This window comes from Sporobolomyces salmoneus (genome assembly GCF_050403485.1).
Source record: "Sporobolomyces salmoneus JCM6883 DNA, S_salmoneus_JCM6883_v1_ctg56, whole genome shotgun sequence".
NCBI classification, from domain to species: Eukaryota; Fungi; Basidiomycota; class Microbotryomycetes; order Sporidiobolales; family Sporidiobolaceae; genus Sporobolomyces; species Sporobolomyces salmoneus.
In genome coordinates, this window is record NW_027481107.1 from 12,990 (window position 1) to 30,425 (window position 17,436).

The window sequence follows — 17,436 nt, forward strand, 5'->3', positions numbered from 1 at the left end:
GTCGAACATCGACGGGACCAGGACTGACATTCGCTCGCTTCGCTCATAGTTTCTTCGCAATCTCCCTCTCTCGCAATGTCGTCTCTCCCTCCCGAACTCGTTCTCGCCTGCCTCTCCCACCTCGACCCCTACGACTCCACGACGATCCCTACCCTACTCTCCGTCTCTCTCGCTTCCCAAACCTTCAACGAGCTCTCCCATTCCTCAATTCTCTGGCGCCCTCTGCTCAAAGTGCACTACTCTCGACGCGGTAAACCCCCTTCTCCCTCCTCGCTTCCTCCTCCATCTCTTCGAACTCCCTACGATCTCTTTCGAATCCGGTCCCTCTCGGATTCTCAGGCAAAATACCTCGTTCGAGAACTTCAATTCCCCGTGAATCGACTCTCCGTAATGACTGAACTTCGCTCTACTCTCGGTTCAAACGTCGTTAGCGTGTTGGAAGAATCATCAGATTGGATGTCGGCTGAACGACAACCGGAGGAGTATCTCAGTTTAAGGTATTGGAGTGAGGAGGCGAGGAGAACGATTCTGAGAGATGAAGCGATCGCGACGTGGAATGAGATCGTAGAGAGGGATGAAAAGGGAGAGGAGGAAAGGGAAGATGATTTCGAGAGAGGGGTTAATGCGTTCGGGGCGTTTAGAGGGTTCGATCCTGAGCGAGTAAGTCAAGGGTTCTCTCAAAATTCTGAACTTCGTGAGGACTCGTGTGCTTACTGTATTCTTTGCAGCTCGAGGAGGATTACTATGATCTTGTGTTACATCCGAACCTCGTCAGAAACACCTCGTCAACTCCGCAGGAACCTCAAGAAAGGTTACAGTGGATTGCGAATCAAGTTTGCGATTACATGTTATCGATCGATCTCAAACCCGCTACAGGAGGAATGTTTCATGACCTCTCCAACGTACACTCTTTTCCCTGTCTCGCTCGAACTCGTCGGCAGTAGCTGATTCCCACGTCGCTTCGTTTTCTGCAGCACTACGTCGAATTAGCTTTCGAAAACGCCAACGATCCCCTTCAAAACCACGGTACCTTCCCGATGACTCTCGTCTCAATCTTCTGCTCCTTCGTCCGACGCCTCCCGAACTGTCGAGACCTCGAAGTGAAACCGATCGGATTCCCCGGAACCGTCTTAGCTGGATTGCGATTGAAGGGTAGTCAGGATGAATGGGTTTACGTTAATCCGTTCTCGATTCCGAGAGGGAGATTACCGACGAAAGCGGCGTTGTGGAGCATGTTAAGGTCGATGGGAACGGAGGAACATGAGGAGTTTTTCCAACCTTCTTCTGCGAGGAAAATGGTCAGTCTCACACTACTCTTTCCCCTCTCATTGACTGACCAAACGGATCTGACGATGACCGATCGCTTTGTTTGTTGTTAGTGCGCTCGAGTCAGTCGAAACATTTTCACTTCGCTTCAAAGTCGACAACTCCCCTCTCAACAAATCGGGGTTTCTGCACTCTTCTCCGTTGCGCACTGGATGTACATCGATAACTTTGCCCCACCTCGACCGGATCTCGTTCAACAAGGGACTGCGGTCGATTGGATCGCTTCCCTCGTTCAAGCCGAGTATTCGCACGATGTCGGATTCATCGAGGATCGAATCTTACCTCGTCTACGATCACTCGAACGTCTCAGTGCCAGCTACCACTCTCCGAGACTCGAAAGGATCGAGAAATTGGTGAATGCGATCAAAGAGGAAGATTCGAAAGAGGTAGAGAAGAAATGGATAAACGAGAAAATTCGTTGGAAGGTTGGACATGTGTTCAGACATAGATTGTTTGGATATCATGCGGTCGTGAGAGGTTGGGATTATACTTGTCAAGCGAGTGAAACTTGTGAGTACTCCCTCACTTTCGACGAATTCGAGACTGATAGAGTTTGACGGAAATAGGGATCATGCAAATGCAAGTCGATCGACTCCCTTTCGGTCGTGAGCAACCTTTCTATCACGTCCTCGTCGCCGATGGTTCTTCTCGATACGTCGCAAACGAGAACATCACGGATGAACCAGTTTCGGATCCCGTCATCGAGCGGTTATCGGAGGATCCCTCGATCGGGAGATATTTCAGAAAGACGGAAGGGGTAAACTCGACTGGACTCGAAGGGGAAGGAGAAGAGATCGGGGAGGGGAGAGTGAGATTCGTAAAGAGTTACGAGACGGAAGCAGAGTATCCCGATTCTTGAGATTGTACGGTTTATCATGTTTGGTTCGTTTTGTGGATGTTGTTGTCACTCCTCGTCTTCACTGTCAATCAGAGTACCTTAAAAAACGTACGACACATCGGGAGAAATTGGGTCCGGAATCGACACCGCGGAACGAGTCCGGAGTTTTGAATCGGTGCAAAGTCGAAAGGGCTCGAGTGACCTCTTGCTTCCTTTCTTCTCACTTTTCACCTCGACAATTCGCGATCTTCGGGTTCTCCTTCGAGCCCGCCTTCTGTTCAAGCCGAGGTCAACGGGAGTGGTCTTCTTAGACAAATGTCGTCGGTTCGGGAGCCTACAATTCGTTTTTAACGAGGGGCTCGAGGGTAGTTTGAAGGGTTCCAGGCGAGGTGCTCATCATCAGATCTATGTCTGATGCATGAGCAAGCTTGCCTGATCCCGGCCGCGCCTCGAGTTTTCTCGCAGCACGAATTGTACGTTCTCCGACCGTTCGACATCGACTTCAAGTCGAACGTTCACGTCAATCTCGGAGGCGAAGACGGGCTTGTAGGAGACCTCGAAAGTCACGGATTCGACCATGAGCATGTGTGCCGGACAGAGGATCGAGGGCGTGTCGCAGGAGTTTCACGGCGAATCTTTCTTGGCGGTTCGCACGAATTCCTAGGTTCACTATTTGGGGAGCTATGCTGTTCGAGTCTAGTTGCGCAAGATCGAGATCACCCTTCATACCGTCGAATGTCACTATGGCAGTGATGCGGCTGTGAAGAGGAATCCGAGAATTCGCAACTGACTGAATCGCATAGCTCGCCAAATCGTGAGCCCGTGCGCTCGTGCGATCGCGAGGAAACCTTCGTGTGCTCTTTTGACAAGTCCTCGTCCTCCGTTCGGTCATCTTGCTCGCGATTCCGGGGTCGTCGACGTGAGGAGAAGAAAGGGGATTTCAGCTTAGACGGTTTGATGGTTTTCTAGTTCTTCTGAAATGAATTGAGCACAGCTTAAAGGGGCAGACATCGGAGCTCCTCTCAATAGCGTTGCATTCAAGATGACTGAGAGAGAGCGAAAGATGACTGAGACAGAGCGAGGACGGAGAAACATCGCAAATTGTTCCTTTCATCAACAGAAAACGCTCGAGAACTCGCTGTCGCTTCCTCTCAACCGCATTCTTGCGAGCGGACCGCGTCTGCGATCAATGATCGCGAAAAGACCCGCTCCCTAACTCCAGTTTGATGCAACTTCGATAATTTCATTGTGATTTGACTAAAAAATACGAAATAGACTGCTTAGATTTCTCCTTTTGCGCGATCGCTTTAGTTGATCTCGAGGAGTTCGACCTGTGTGTGCGTAAGTATTCGTCAGTTCCGTGTAAATGCAGCAAAATGCGGGAAAGCGAGAAGCGAGAGACAGGGAAAGAATGGAAACTTACCTCGAAGATCAAAGTAGAGTTGGCGGGGATAACGGGAGGGAATCCACGAGCACCGTAAGCGTAGTCCGGGGTGCAAGTGAGCTTGGCCTGCAAATCAGGAGTCGAACGCACACGAGTTGGAGTCAGCTTTCTAGATTCAAAACTTCTCGTGTGCTTTCGATTTCTCGCTTGCCTTTTGTCCAAGGGAGAGTTGGGGGACACCCTCATCCCATCCTTTGATGACCTGTTACGAGTGAACAGAAGAGAGGATCAGCGCCGAAACTGAAGAAGCTAGTTGAAAGAGTGAAGAGAGCTTACACGACCGACACCGATGGCAGTCTCGAAAGGCGTTCCTCGGTCAACCGAAGAGTCGAACTTGCTACCGTCTTGGAGAGTTCCAGTCTGAGCGAGCGAGCGAGAGAAGTCAGCTTCAAATGACACGCAAAAGAGAGAGGGAGAGACGATGACATACGTAGTGGATCTTGACGGTCTGTCCAGCCTTGGGGAAGTTTTGTCCGTCACCTTGCTTGATAGTTTCGATAGAGACACTACGTTCGCGTATAGGAGTTGAGAGAGTTAGCTCCGAAGATGATGAGATTTGGAAGATGAGCTGAAAGCGGACTCACCCCATGGTTTTAGCGGTAGTAGTAAAAGTTCTACGGGGAATAGAGGTCCTGATCAACCTTGGGAGCATATCTTCTAGCAGTTCGGAGACGTACAAGTGGTAAAGAGTTGGAGACGAACCGAAGAGCTCCCCTCTTCCCCTCTAACAATGTCCGCTTCACCTGCTCCTGAATCTTCTACTTCGTTCGTCAGTAAACCCAAAGGACCTGCGACTACCCCAGCTAAACCCGCAAACGTCTTCTCGAAGTGAGTTCTTTCTCTCCACTTTGTTCCATCGGCTTCTCTGACTCACCTCTCCTCTTACAGCGATGGTTCTTTCCTAGAACGGTTCAAGAAGAGCTCTGTGCCGCCTGTAGATGTGGAGAAGCAGGAAAGAGAAAAGGCTCTCGCGAGGTGAGCTGTCCTTTCACTTCTCCTCTCTCTTTCTCGCTCTCTGCACTTGATCTTGTCCTTTCCCCTCCTCAGTTATCTCTTGACTATCGTATGCTGACAACTCGAGTCTCTTCTGATGCTTCCGCTCTGGTTCCGCTGATTTCTCGCTTCGTTATTGATTTCGCAGGAAGAAAGCCATGGAAGATCGATTGTGAGCTCTCCCTGCCCCTCTCGCCGAGCAGCGCCTTATGCTGACCAATCCCCTGACCTCACTTTGTAGTAAGAAACGAGGGAAACGACCCTCTACTTCAACAACCACCGAAGAAGACGGAAGTTCGTCAAAGAAACAAAAATCTCAAGGCGACGACAGCGAGTTGACAGCTTACCAGAAGGAGGTCAAGCGACTGAACGCGAGCAATCTCAAGGATGAAGGCTACGAGATAAGACCACTGCTTAAATAGTGCTCTTTCGTTCTCTCGATGGTGGGTTTTTTGCGTCCTTCGTTTTCGTGTCGTGGTATTGTTTGTAATCTTAGTCGTAGCAGCTTACTTCGTTCTACTTATGCGGGAGGAACCGTGATTCTCGAGATGGATGACAGCGAAGGCCTTGTTCTTGGGATCCGCGAGAGCTTGTCCGTTTGCGGTTAATTCTCGCAATCGTTTGAGCTTGAAATCCGTGATCATGAACTTCCACGCCGAGTTCCGCCGAAGCATGGTGATATCGAATTGGATGGAGCGAGCGGTCTAGTCAGCTCTACCACGAGGTAGACTACAAGACTCGTTTCGAACCTCACACTGCTCGCTCAGCGCTCGTTAAGTTTTCCTCCTCTTTCGCGTGAGAGTTCATATACTCTCGGATTCTCTGTACATAGCTGCTCAGCGTCGAAGATACTCTCTCGTAGAATGAGTCAAGCGCGAAGCACGGACATGAGAGAGAAGATAAGGATATGTCATTCGTTTCGAGACAAGGAGTGGGGTCGCACAGACGAGAGGACACAGATAGACGACAAGGTGACTGAGGGATCCATACAGAGAGACATACGAGAGAGACCAATAGAGGAGAAGACTAGAGGGGGAGCGAAGACACCCGAAGAAGGAGATAAAACAGCTTTTTTGAATGGTTGAAGGGGTATAAGGCAAGTTCGAGCAGGAACTAGTGAAGTCCAGCAGGGGAAGGTTCGAATGAGTCGCCCTTCTCGAGGGGCTCTCCTCCTTTGCCGAAGAGGTCGACCGCGGTCGTCCTGAATTTGCGGGCGGGAACTCGATCGTCGAAAAGAACTGACAACTCTCCGTAGGTTCGTCCTTTGGTCTCGGGAAGGCGGAAGTAACACCATACGATACATAGGATGTTGGCTCCGGCGAAGAAGAAGGCTGTTCGAGCGAGTACGTGTTAAAAGGTGGAAAAAGGCAGAAAAGCAGGATCAAAGCTCACCAGTCTTGGGACCCCAGTTCCATTCGATAGGACTCAACATACGAGGGACGAGGACGTTGTTGATGATACCGATGATGTTGTAGGCGTTACGAGCGAGTACGATGGTCTTGGCGCGGAGACGAGTCGAACCGATTTCAGCTACGAGACAGTAACAAACGGGACCGACGGTGACTGTCGACAAACGAGAAGTGTCAGCTCACGCGACGAGCGAGATAGCGCAGATTCTGCGTCAACGAACATTGGTAGAGCTGGCGAAAGAATCGGGAATCAGCTATCGGTCGACAACCGATCAAGTGGACGACTTACGAATGAGTAGACGATCAAAAGAGAACCAGAAGCCCAGGAGGCAGAAGTGTTCTTGAAGAACCCGGTGACTCCGACTCCGAGCAAAACGACAAACATTCCTTCAAGTCCCCAGAGGTACAGACTGCGACGGCCGTATCTCCTCATCGATGCCCAACTTGAGATAGTTCCAATGGCACCCTTGGAGGGGAAAAGGGGGGGAAGGAAGGAGGAAGAGGGAAGGAAAAGGGCAGGAAAAGGGAAGAAGAGGGAAGAAAAGCGTGAAAAAGGATCAGCCGATTTTCCTGACGAGCGAGAGGAGTTTCCGAGTCTCTGACTTACAAGAGCATACATGCCTGTAGATTAGAGGGGCATGTGAGGAAGAGACGAGGAGAGAAGAGAAAACGGCAAACGATCCAAATCAATTCGTTTCTCGGGGAAGGAGTGAGTCAAACTGGCACTCACCAAGATTGAAAGAGAACGAGTCAGAGGCCGAGAGACCTGCTTCTTGCTGTAGATCGAGAAGAAATAGGGTCAAAAACGCAGAGAATGATAAAGAGAGTCGGAAGAAACTCACGTAGAATACCGTAGATTGCCCAATGAGACCAGAACCACATGCCGTCTGAATCATCCAAGCTACCGCGGCGATCTCGGTTCGTCGGAGGTTGGTTCCTCGGAGACAGTCCAAATAGCTCGTTCCCGCGCTCATCGCTTTCTCCATTTCGTTCGTGTGTTGGATTTGGGCGACTCGCTCGTCAGCGGGAATAGCACCGGGCTTCTCGGATCCGAGCGTAATGAGGGCGGCTTTCGCTTCTTCGAGGCGACCTTGACGAACGAGGAAGTAGGGTGACTCGGTGGCGAAGAAGACTCCGATCAAGATAGGAATGGGCCAGACCCATTGGAGAGCGAAAGGAAGACGGTAGGCCCACTGAAAACCCGAACGAGACGAAACAGCGAAAGTCAGCAAATCGGCTTCGACTAAGAATACGGACCAGCTAGGAACGAGGAGAAAATTCAACTTGCCTGGTTGTTTACGTCGAGGGTGGAGACGCCCTTCAATACTCCCGATGCGACGAACTGTCCCATAACCTATTAGAAGAGGTCCGGGATTAGCGACTTTAAAAACGGATAATCTCCCAATCGCGGATTGAGCAGAATGCGACGCAGAGGTAAAGCGACTTACCCAGCAACTAACGTGGAGAGCAAGACCTCGTTGTCAGCTCAGCTCGTGGACGGCAAGAGAACAGAAAGAGACGTACAGGTTGACGTAGGTCGTGAGGAAGGGTCGAAGAGCGGCAGGGGCGATCTCGGCGGCGTATGCGGTGGTGAGAGTTTGGAAGACACCCCAAGGAAGACCACAGAGGAACTCTCCAACGAGTAACATCGGTAGCGAGTTAGCGAAGAAGGTGATGAAGATGAAGGCGCAAATCACGACGAGCGAGGCTCCAATCGTCTTCTTGTAACCGTAGCGATCGCAGGCCCATCCGTTGATCACTGAAGGTGAGTGAAAGTGAAAGTGCGAGAACGACGAAGGGCAGGGAGAGGAGGGGAGAGAAGGGGTTAGTTCCCGACGAAAGCAGAACGAAGGAAGTGCGCGAGATGAACTTGCTCAATCCTGCAATCTGTCCTACTTGACTATGTCACGACGAGCCGAGGGCACCAGTGTCAGTCTAGTGTAGTTACGGAAGCGAAAAAGAAGAAAGGGGGACAAAGCTCACACTGCGTTCGAGAGACCAGTCTGCCAGTCGGCGGTGATGCTGTTCGAGACGACACATGTATGCGTGATGTCAGCGCCGTGTCGAGGACGGGAGGCATATGTGTCGAGAAAAAGAGAAAAAGTTACACATATCTTCCCGGAGCGATCTCTTCTCCGAAACGCTTCTGGAACGCGGGCAGACCGTAGAAGGAACCAATACTAGAGATACCAAGGAGACGTAGGAGAGGTAGAAGGAGGAGGAGGAGGAAGAGGAAAAGGTGAAAAAGGTCAGTTTTCTCTTTCTTTGCCATTTCTTTCGCCGTTTCGAGCCCGTTTTCGAGCGCTCTTCGACTCGGATAAAGCTGTACACGTACAGAGTAAGGTCAAATCCCTCCATGATGATCTGGGAAGGGGAGAGGAGAAGAAAAAAGTCAGCTGCTGAGCAAAAATCCGGAAATTTTCGGACTCTGGAGCTGTTCGTCTTCTCCAGGCTCAGACCTCCTCCCGCACCAACATGGGGGTTGGACATCTTTACCCCGGTATTCAGAAGAATAGACTCACCGCAGTTGAGAATAGAATGGAGAAGAATGAGGCCCGAGGGTACAACTGGAAACAACGGAGTTGGTGAGCTCAGCACCGACAGCGACAGAAAGGACTTCGTGACTCACCTTGAGTGCTTCGAGGAAGCCCATCTCAACCTCTCGCTTCGATGCGGCGGCAGCGTCTTGCAGAACTTCCTCGACATGTTCAATCCTGTCGGCGAGTTTATCTTGCAATTCCGGGTCGGTGCCGACGACTTGCTTGATAGGAGCATTGCCATCGACGTGAATAGTAGCCTTTTGGATGTCGGTAGCGGTCGCGAAGCCTTTCTCCGCCATGTCGTCTGATGAAGTCGAGTGAGAACGAAGGGAAAGGAAGGGAAAGTGAAAAGGTCTATCGAGGAGGGACTGATGTGGTAGAGGCAGAACGAAAGAGGAATCAGCGTCAGTAGAAAGAAGCCTATGCCGTCGCCAAGAGAAGTCGACTCACACAAGAGGAGTGGGTTGTGAGCGAGAAAGAAAAGGGAAGAAAAGCGACGGAAACGAAACGAAGGACGTCAAGTTCTTCCTCGATGGGGATTCTGGACGGACGATCGCGATACGGGCTGTTGCGGTTGGCGGAGGGGGAATAAACTTGGGCTCGCGCACAGGTCGAGTGATCGAAGAGATGGGAACTTGCGCGCAAGTTTCTTGCGAAAGCTTCTTAACTTACTTGATAGGCTTAGTTCCCCCCGCCAGATCTACCGCTGGGACTCCATGGGGCAACGGTTCGACTCCATCGATCTAGTTATCGACAAATTTCCCGCCCGAACTCAGTTTTTTCGAATTGAGTGCACGGCCCAGAACGGACTTGTCGCATCGATAAAGCCAAGGCGGAGCGGGTCGAATCGTTTCCCAAGCGCGCTAGTCGAGGACCTTGAGGTTGAACTTTCTTGCCAAGTTGTCACCTGCCCTTGGTCGACTGGTGGGAAAGGAATCGATCTTCCCAAGCGAAAACCAGAACTCCGCGATTCGGCTACTACCGCTTTACGCCGCTCGCCCGACCAGCTCGAATACAGTCGGATCGATGAAGCCAAATTCTCCGGATGGTCGGCACGACAGGTTGACGGAAGATGGGAGAGATCAAGATCTAAAAGGCCGGTGTCCCCCTCACGACTCAGTCGCCCCCACGCCTCGAACAAGATAAGCTTTAAGTGTAGCGCAAGAACGGGAATTGTCCACTCACGGTAGTACGAAGGGTAGAATCTGCCGGTGGAGACTTGCGCAAATTGGGGAGAACGCTGTAATCGAACCTCCTTCATCACTATACATTCGCTCGAGCCAGCATGCAGGATATCACTAGGCTAGACAACGGTTCCTCCTCCGACGAGATCAAGTGGTGGCAGGATGCGACGAGTGAGCTCAGATTCAGATTCCTCGTTTCCGTTTCGCTCGTTTCGCACAGCTTTCCTTCGATGGCTGACCTCTGCTCCTGGCTCTCCCGACTTCTTCTCTAGTCTACCAGTGAGTGCTCTGACAAATGCAGAGCATGGAACGTCTCTGACCGTCGTTATGAGCTGTTTCCATCAGAATCTATCCTGCGACATTCAAGGCCACGACGAACGGTGCACCGGTTGGAGATCTCCGTGGCGTGGTAGAGAAGATCCCTTACCTAGCCTCGTTAGGAATTGGCATCCTCTGGATCTCACCCTTCTTTCAATCACCCCAGGCGAGTTTTTCTCTTTTCGATTCAACGCTCGACTCTAAGCTGACCGGGCTTCTATTTCTACAGGCTGATCTCGGTTACGACATCTCGGACTACACAAAGGTTCACGAGCCATATGGCTCAGTCGCTGACGTCGACGAGATCGTAAGTTTTCATTCCAAATTCTCAGTTTTTTTTTCGAAACTCACTTCGTCGCTCTGGACGACACAGATCAAAGAGGCCAACAAGTACGGCATCAAAGTACTGGCAGACCTTGTCGTGAATCATAGTTCGAACGAACACGCATGGTTCAAAGAATCGAGATCGAGTCGTGACAATCCCAAACGAGATTGGTATATCTGGAGGGACGCGAGATACATCGACGGCAAACGTGAACCCCCGAGCAACTGTAAGCACGCACCTATGTTCCTCTTACTCCTCCAACGTCCGCAGAGTTGGCAGCGGGCCCTCGAACACTTCCGAGCGCGAAAGTATGGTGGATTCTGACAACTGGTTTTTCTTCTTCTCCCGCGAAACAGGGCGTACCGCTTTCGGAGGTCCTACATGGACTTGGGACGAGAAGACAGAACAGTACTACTTCCACACCTTCCTGAGCGAACAGCCGGAATTGAACTGGACTGTCAAGGAATGTCGAGAAGCGATCTACAACGATGCGGTCAGATTTTGGCTCAAGAGAGGGATTGCTGGATTCCGAATGGACACGGTCAGTGAGTCGGCGTCGCTTGCTTGTCGTTCCCGTATAGTGGCTGTGATTTTGACCAGTTTTCGTTTTTTTTCTTTCTTTCTCTCGTTCTTACTCGCTCCGTACCCATTTCCCCGTACCTCATCACCGAACAGACATGTACTCGAAGGACATGGCATTCCCTGACGCCAAAATCACGGACCCTCTCGTAAAGGAACAGCCAGCTTGGGATTCGATCACGAACGGGCCGAGAATCCACGAGTACCTCAAGGAGATGCGCCAAGAAGCTCTCGGAGACGCCTTCACGATTGGTGAACTCCCTAACACGCCCAAAGTAAGCTCCTCATGTTTCGCAAATCAGGAAAAATGACTGATTTTTTTTGGTTCCGCGATAGGTTGAAGACGTTCTTTCCTACATCGCTCGACCGTCGAGGCAGCTCGACACTGTGATCCAGGTTCGGAAAAAATCTTGTAGTCTATCTCGAGTTAGAGCTGACTAGACCGCTCGCTTCATCCAGTTCGATATCACCATGCTTCGTAACTCGGCGTGGAAGTTCATGATCACGGATTTCAAGCTCAAACGATTACGGGAATTAACCGCAAACGGACAAGCTCTCGCGGATCCCAAGAACAAGGCCTTCGCCGTTATCCATCTCGAAAACCACGATTCCTCCCGTATCGTCTCTCGCTTCGGAAACGACTCTCCAGAGTTCAGGAAGCCTTCCGCGAAGATGCTCGCGACGTACCTCCTCACCCTCTCGGGATGTGTTATCATTTATCAAGGCCGTGAGTGAAAACTCTGTTCCCTCTGCTCGATCATCGTCTTACCAGACGAAGACTCGTCGCAACGAACAAAGACTGATCCCGATTTGAACATTTCGCAGAGGAAATCGGAATGATCAACATTCCCAAGGACGTTGACGTAGATGAAGAGTACCTCGACTGCGACACGATTGGGTTCCTCAAGGAGGTACGCGCAGCTATCGCGGCTGGAGAGGCCGAACCCTCCCTTCTCGAAGAAGCGATGAACGGGATCAAGCTCTCTGCCCGCGATCACGCTCGTACGCCGATGAACTGGGACTCTTCCAAGGTCAGCCCACACAATCATAGTCGCTGTACCCATCGACTTGTTTGATACTGACTACAACCCATAAAACAGAACGGAGGATTCTCTACCGCCGACAAATGTTGGATGCTCCCTCACTCGTACAAGGAGATTAACGTTGCCGATCAAGAGAACGATCCTGATTCGGTTTTGAATTACTTCCGACGCATCATCAAGTTCCGACACGAACACAAAGACCTCTTCGTCCACGGCGCGTTTTCGTACGAGAAGTCTCACGAGGACGACGACAACGTGTTCATCTTCACCAAGACATCGAAAGAAGGCAAGAAGGCCGTCGTCGTACTCAACTGGCGAAAGGAACCTCAAACCTACACTCTTCCAGAGGGTTCGGAGAATCTCAAACTCGTTTTCGACAACGGCAATCCTGGAGAAGAGGGTCACCTCAACCCCTACGCCGCCAAGATCTACATGTAGGTATAAGAGTCTCTTCGTGTCGAGGTTAGATCCTTCTCGAGATACAATATCCAAAGTTTGTTTTTAGTTTTCCATATAGTTTCTGTCAGTCGTGCCGTGTTTGTGTTTAGACCTCGAGATTTGTCTGGTATCCGTGAAACGTAGTCTGTCTGTTTTGTCTCAACTCGCGGCCCCATCTCTCTCTTCCCATCGCGCGATTCTCGCGGTTCTCTCTCCTCTCGCCAGTTCTATCCGAGATGCGCTTCATTCTCAGTACATGCAGTTCTATAGTTCTCCACATTCTGCGAACGAGATAGACAGAGTCAGATCTGGCGGATTGAATCGAAAGAAGGAGGAGGGGGATCTCACCCGTGATTGTGCAAGCCAATTTCGGTCGATTGTTTGGACCTGTGCGTTTACACGGAGCCGATATGTCAGACAGACATCGTGCCGACGTGGTGAGGACGAAGAACCGCACCCGTAGCTACATTCTCAATCTTTCTCACGACGAGCATACTATCTTGACCGATAACTTTTCCAAAAACGACGTGCTTGCCATCGAGGAAAGGGGCAGGTTCTGTCGTGATGAAGAACTGACATCCGTTTGTGTGAGGTCCCGAGTTGGCCTACAGCGAAATCAGACAGGGTCAGCGAGAACCGAAATGGAGAATCAATCTGTCATGACTGACCATACTCAACAACCCCGCTTGATCGTGCGTCAACTGAAAGTTCTCATCCTCGAATTTCGATCCATAGATACTCAGGGAACCAGTTCCGTCCGAATTGATGAAATCACCACCTTGAATCATGAAATGAGGAATCACGCGATGGAACACGGCATTCTTGTATCCGACTGGTAGACTGTTCTCTCGGTGCTCCCCTGTTGTGAGTTGTCGGAAGTTCTCTGCTGTCCTGCACGTCGAGATCATGGGGAGAAGAGGTCAGTAGGAGGAAGAGGAAGGGAAGGAAGAGCTAGGAGGGATGAGCTCACCGGGGTACGATATCGTCAAACAGCTCCATCTTGATACGCCCAGCAGGAGTGTTTCCGATGTTGACGTCGAAGAATACGATCGGTCGAGGCATGTCGAGTTGATGAGAGTGAATTGACGGGGAAGGAGTAGATCGAGCGACGAGTGGAAGGTTTGAGTAGATTGATGAGATATCAAAGAGCGCTCTATGAGAGGTAGAGTCTTGTAGTGCGATGTGGTGGGAGGTTGAGCTTAGGAGAGCTCGACTCGCTCCCAGCGTTTCATGTTCTCGCTCGCATGCAGCAGCAACAACTCACTGCGACTGTAGCCTCGGGTAGGAAACGATTCAGCTACAATGCAAGATATAGAAAGAACGAGTGACAACGGTGAAAAGTACGGAAGAGACATTGGTGCGAACATAGAGGACGATGACGGAAAAGGTGCGAGTGGTATAACGACAAGTACATATAGGAAGGGGTATTAAGCAGAGCAAAGAATGAGGAAAGCTTATCGAGCGGTAGAAGGAGGGTCGCCAAGTAGAGAAGAAGTTTCGCTGTCGCCGACGTCTTCCTCGCAAGCTGTTCACTCTCGCCCGTGTCAGTAAGCGGTCTTACGCTAGAGAGAGGAGATAAGGACATACCAAGGAAACTAGCACGTCCCAAGACGACAACTCCTTCACCTTGTCCTTGGTCCTCTTTCTCGAGATTGACGTTCTTCATGCTACAAACGGCGACGAGAGCCGGAACCAACATGATCATCGCCAACCAGTTCAAGTTCTTCTGCACGTCGACGTAGGAACGATCGATGGCGAGTCGGATCGGAGAATCAGGAGGGAAGGAGAGAGCGTAAGGTAGAGAAGCGAGGATTTCGGGAATCAAGGAATGTTGAGACGGGTCGAGGTGGAAGTGGAGTCGATTCGGGAGGACGGTGGACCAGACTGCCCCCGCTAGAGCTCCTCCGACAGCTCCTCCGATTTGCGTGATCGTGAGGAAAAGTGCAGTTGCGATTCCGACATCTGAAAATGAGAAACGATTAGCAAAGTTCCTGCTTGGACGTGTTGTCGTGACTTACCTTGATGACCAACGACACTCTGACACCCGATTTGAGCAGCGATAGTCGTGAATCCTCCTCCAACTCCACCTATCAATTGACTCAAAACGAGTTCGAACGTCGATCCGTCTAGATTTCTCGTTCTCATCATGAGCCAAACTCCGACGGCGTGAACGAGAACTCCAGCGATTCCGATCCACTTGTATCGATTTGTCCACTTGGCGAATGATCCAGCGATGATTGCGGCGACGCAAGCTGCGAAAATGTAAGATTGACTGAGGGAGCAAGGGCCGAGTCAGCGACGAAACTCGAAACGAAGCAGGATCGGCTATGACTGACCTGATATAGGAAGCATCTTGAGGAGAATGTCCGCGAGCGACTCTGCGAGAAACAGGCAACTTGAATCAGTGAACGACCCTCGAGAGGGAAGACGATTGGACAACGCACTGTAGGAAACTCGTAAAGAAACTCTCGTAGCAGAATTGACTGCAGAAATGGAAGAACCCGAGGGTCGAACCGCATACGATCGTTCGATTCCTGAGGAGTCTCGGTGGAAGGAGCGGAATCGAAGAGATGTGGGTTTCGTAGTAGGCGAAGAAGACGAGTAGTGCAAGACCGAACAAGATCAATCCCCAGATCGAGGCTATAAGCGAGAGAGAGGTCAAACGAGAGCGAGATCGATAGAAGAGAGAGAAGGAAACTGACGACTCGCCCAACTATGATTCGTCTTCATCGCCAGCGTGAACGGTAACAAGAAGGCTCCACATCCAACCGTCAACGCGACCAACCCAACAACGTCTAGGTCTTTCCACAACTCTGCCGCTTTGTCCCAAATGGACATTCTCCAACGTTTCCTCTTGCTCAACTCAGTCGCCGCTGCATCCGCTGCATGCGACAACCTCCGATCCCTCCTTGGGTAACCCGAAGCAGCTTCTTCGTCGTCTTCGTCTTCACTGACGGCCGAAAGAGAACTTCTTCCGTGAAGGTGTCGATGGTGATGAGGTGAGATATGAATTCCTTCTTCGACGACGCTCGCACTTCTCGCAACCTTCCACGCCGCCCTCGTACTGACTCCGATCCCGAGGTCCCTCGTACTCGGAGTTCTACCTTCCCTAATCGCTTTCCTCTTGATCTTGCTCCATTCGAGCCAAAGCGTGCAGAAGAGTACCGTCGCGAGCAGAGGGAGGAGAATTCCAAACGTTGCGTAGGCGAGTCGATAACCGATTGGACCTTGTCGTTGGAAGAATGCTCCGAGAGGAGGACCGATCCAAGTCGTGAGGAGCCAAGGAAGGGAAACGGTCGAAGTGATCAATCCTCGATTGGACAAAGTTGTCGTATCTGCAATCACCGACGTTTCGCATATGAGCTACATCAGGAGCAGCTATGCGAGAGCCGACGACGTACCGGCAACGATAATCTGTTGAGCGAGTTGGATTCCTTGTCCGCCGAGCGCCGCCAATGCTCTCGCAAAGACGAAAACCTTGACGTCCGTTGCGCAAGCCGTCAAGATGTAGCCGAGCGAGTAGAGAGATGCAGCGAGGCACACTCCTTCAGCTCGTCCGAAAACGTCGAGGATTTTCGTAAAGGGAGGTTTTCCGACGGCGAAAGTGATCTGGATCGAGAGCAAGGAGTCAGGCGATGCACCGAGACGGTTTCTTCTAGGTGATGGGCAAGGACATACAGAGGTCACGATGATGACTGAACTCAACATCGAGTGCTCCCCGAGTAAACTGAGAAAATAAGGTTCGATCGTTGGAGTCGTATTCCCTTCGAGGGAGATCAGAGTCGATATCAGATACAGTCTGTGTTCAGAATGTGTCAGCTATCGCAAAGGACACGGAGAAGAGCAAGGCGACTGACCCGGCGTAAATCGTGAACAGCCCTTTCTTTCCCCAAGTTCTCGCCATCAATTCCATTTTGACAACTCCCCATTGTTTATCTTCCTGTGTCGTTGCATGACCGTTTGCTGAAGGGTCTATTGCTCTCCTCAGGTTCCTCGCGGCTCTTCTCTTCCCCCACGAAGCCGTCTCTCCCGCGTTCCAGACTGGATCATCCGCTTCCTCTCCTGGTCCCCCCAACAATGGTGATTCACTCCCTCTATCCTCCTCGTCGTCTTCATGATCGTCGTGACCTCCCTCTTGTCCCAATTCAGCTTCATGATCGTCCAAACACTGACCATCCCTTGTAACTCTCAATAACCTCTCCTGACTTCTCTCCCACTTCCGATTCATCCCAGTCTGACTCTGCACTCTCTTCGACTTCTCCCTTCGTAGTTTCTGACACCCTTTCGTAGCGTTCTCGAGTGCATCTTCGAGTAATTTCGAATGAGTCGGAGTTTGAGGAGTTGTTTGTTGTGATGATTCGTCCCCGGCGGGAGGGAACGAACCGTATCGAGTAGAAGGACTAGCTGAACCCGATTGAGAACCCGTCAATTGTGATGGAGTTCGAACGAGATGTCGTGAGGGAGGGAGTGAAGTAGGTGGCAAGCTGTTCGAGGCGTGAGAGGAGGAAGAGGATGGGTAGGAGGTCATCCCTCGAATGAGAGGGGTTCAGGCGTATGGAGAGTCTCGCCGAGGCGGGGGAGTGAGTGGGTATCGAGGGGGAACGTAAACCGAGATTGACGTAGGGGAGAGGAGAACTGTCAGAGTATAGAGTGGTGTAGATGACTGCTCGAATGTATCACAAGGCTAGTCGATCAACCTGCGGGGGATGTCCTTTGAATGTAGTTGTGTCGGATGAGGAGGGAAGGACTCGGAAGGAGGGAGTTGTCGGGAATTTAACGAATTCGGTTTGTGTGTGATGGGTCTATCTTGCGTGTAAGTCAATGGTCGAGGTGTTGTTTGCGAAGTGGGTGAGAGCAACGCAGAGGGAGCAGTCGCGTGTCGGAAGCGACTTAAAGGGCCGAAGCAATTCCCGAACGATTTCCGCTTCCGCATCGAGATCGGCTCGCTCGATAAGCGTTCGCGCACACTTATTCAGCTAACAGGATGTCAAGCAGCAGT

The 17,436-nt window shown here is 51.2% G+C and overlaps 7 protein-coding genes across 7 annotated transcripts; 3 read left to right on the plus strand and 4 right to left on the minus strand.

Moving 5' to 3' along the window:
• Positions 1-75: 75 nt before the first annotated feature.
• On the plus strand, positions 76-2,185 carry JCM6883_003293 (uncharacterized protein; the record flags this gene model as incomplete). The annotated part of the gene is made up of 5 exons (XM_076634278.1): positions 76-660; positions 729-902; positions 975-1,298; positions 1,380-1,836; positions 1,893-2,185. 5 exons carry the CDS (start codon positions 76-78, stop codon positions 2,183-2,185), a joined length of 1,833 nt encoding a protein of 610 aa, XP_076485711.1.
• Positions 2,186-3,471: 1,286 nt separating this feature from the next.
• Positions 3,472-4,260, minus strand: JCM6883_003294 (FKBP-type peptidyl-prolyl cis-trans isomerase; the record flags this gene model as incomplete). Its single annotated transcript, XM_076634279.1, has 6 exons — positions 3,472-3,495; positions 3,588-3,674; positions 3,760-3,810; positions 3,885-3,968; positions 4,039-4,114; positions 4,193-4,260. 6 exons carry the CDS (start codon positions 4,258-4,260, stop codon positions 3,472-3,474), a joined length of 390 nt encoding a protein of 129 aa, XP_076485712.1.
• A 78-nt stretch (positions 4,261-4,338) lies between these two features.
• JCM6883_003295 (uncharacterized protein) lies at positions 4,339-5,023 on the plus strand (the record flags this gene model as incomplete). The annotated part of the gene is made up of 4 exons (XM_076634280.1): positions 4,339-4,436; positions 4,497-4,583; positions 4,750-4,773; positions 4,843-5,023. The coding sequence occupies 4 exons, from the start codon at positions 4,339-4,341 to the stop codon at positions 5,021-5,023; spliced, it is 390 nt and encodes a 129-aa protein (XP_076485713.1).
• Positions 5,024-5,714: 691 nt separating this feature from the next.
• On the minus strand, positions 5,715-8,849 carry JCM6883_003296 (uncharacterized protein; the record flags this gene model as incomplete). Its single annotated transcript, XM_076634281.1, has 15 exons — positions 5,715-5,932; positions 5,994-6,164; positions 6,232-6,241; positions 6,300-6,580; positions 6,741-6,786; positions 6,853-7,203; positions 7,299-7,364; positions 7,459-7,465; positions 7,535-7,769; positions 7,885-7,910; positions 7,994-8,032; positions 8,119-8,190; positions 8,346-8,374; positions 8,533-8,577; positions 8,640-8,849. 15 exons carry the CDS (start codon positions 8,847-8,849, stop codon positions 5,715-5,717), a joined length of 1,806 nt encoding a protein of 601 aa, XP_076485714.1.
• Positions 8,850-9,835: 986 nt separating this feature from the next.
• On the plus strand, positions 9,836-12,437 carry JCM6883_003297 (alpha-glucosidase; the record flags this gene model as incomplete). The annotated part of the gene is made up of 11 exons (XM_076634282.1): positions 9,836-9,905; positions 10,007-10,013; positions 10,080-10,218; positions 10,282-10,359; positions 10,426-10,603; positions 10,734-10,922; positions 11,053-11,231; positions 11,293-11,352; positions 11,416-11,683; positions 11,782-11,987; positions 12,057-12,437. 11 exons carry the CDS (start codon positions 9,836-9,838, stop codon positions 12,435-12,437), a joined length of 1,755 nt encoding a protein of 584 aa, XP_076485715.1.
• Positions 12,438-12,701: 264 nt separating this feature from the next.
• Positions 12,702-13,499, minus strand: JCM6883_003298 (peptidylprolyl isomerase; the record flags this gene model as incomplete). Its single annotated transcript, XM_076634283.1, has 5 exons — positions 12,702-12,718; positions 12,786-12,824; positions 12,895-13,042; positions 13,106-13,328; positions 13,408-13,499. 5 exons carry the CDS (start codon positions 13,497-13,499, stop codon positions 12,702-12,704), a joined length of 519 nt encoding a protein of 172 aa, XP_076485716.1.
• Positions 13,500-13,891: 392 nt separating this feature from the next.
• JCM6883_003299 (uncharacterized protein) lies at positions 13,892-16,965 on the minus strand (the record flags this gene model as incomplete). Its single annotated transcript, XM_076634284.1, has 9 exons — positions 13,892-13,962; positions 14,025-14,399; positions 14,456-14,709; positions 14,774-14,815; positions 14,882-15,077; positions 15,140-15,772; positions 15,839-16,046; positions 16,116-16,236; positions 16,295-16,965. The coding sequence occupies 9 exons, from the start codon at positions 16,963-16,965 to the stop codon at positions 13,892-13,894; spliced, it is 2,571 nt and encodes an 856-aa protein (XP_076485717.1).
• Positions 16,966-17,436: the final 471 nt, after the last annotated feature.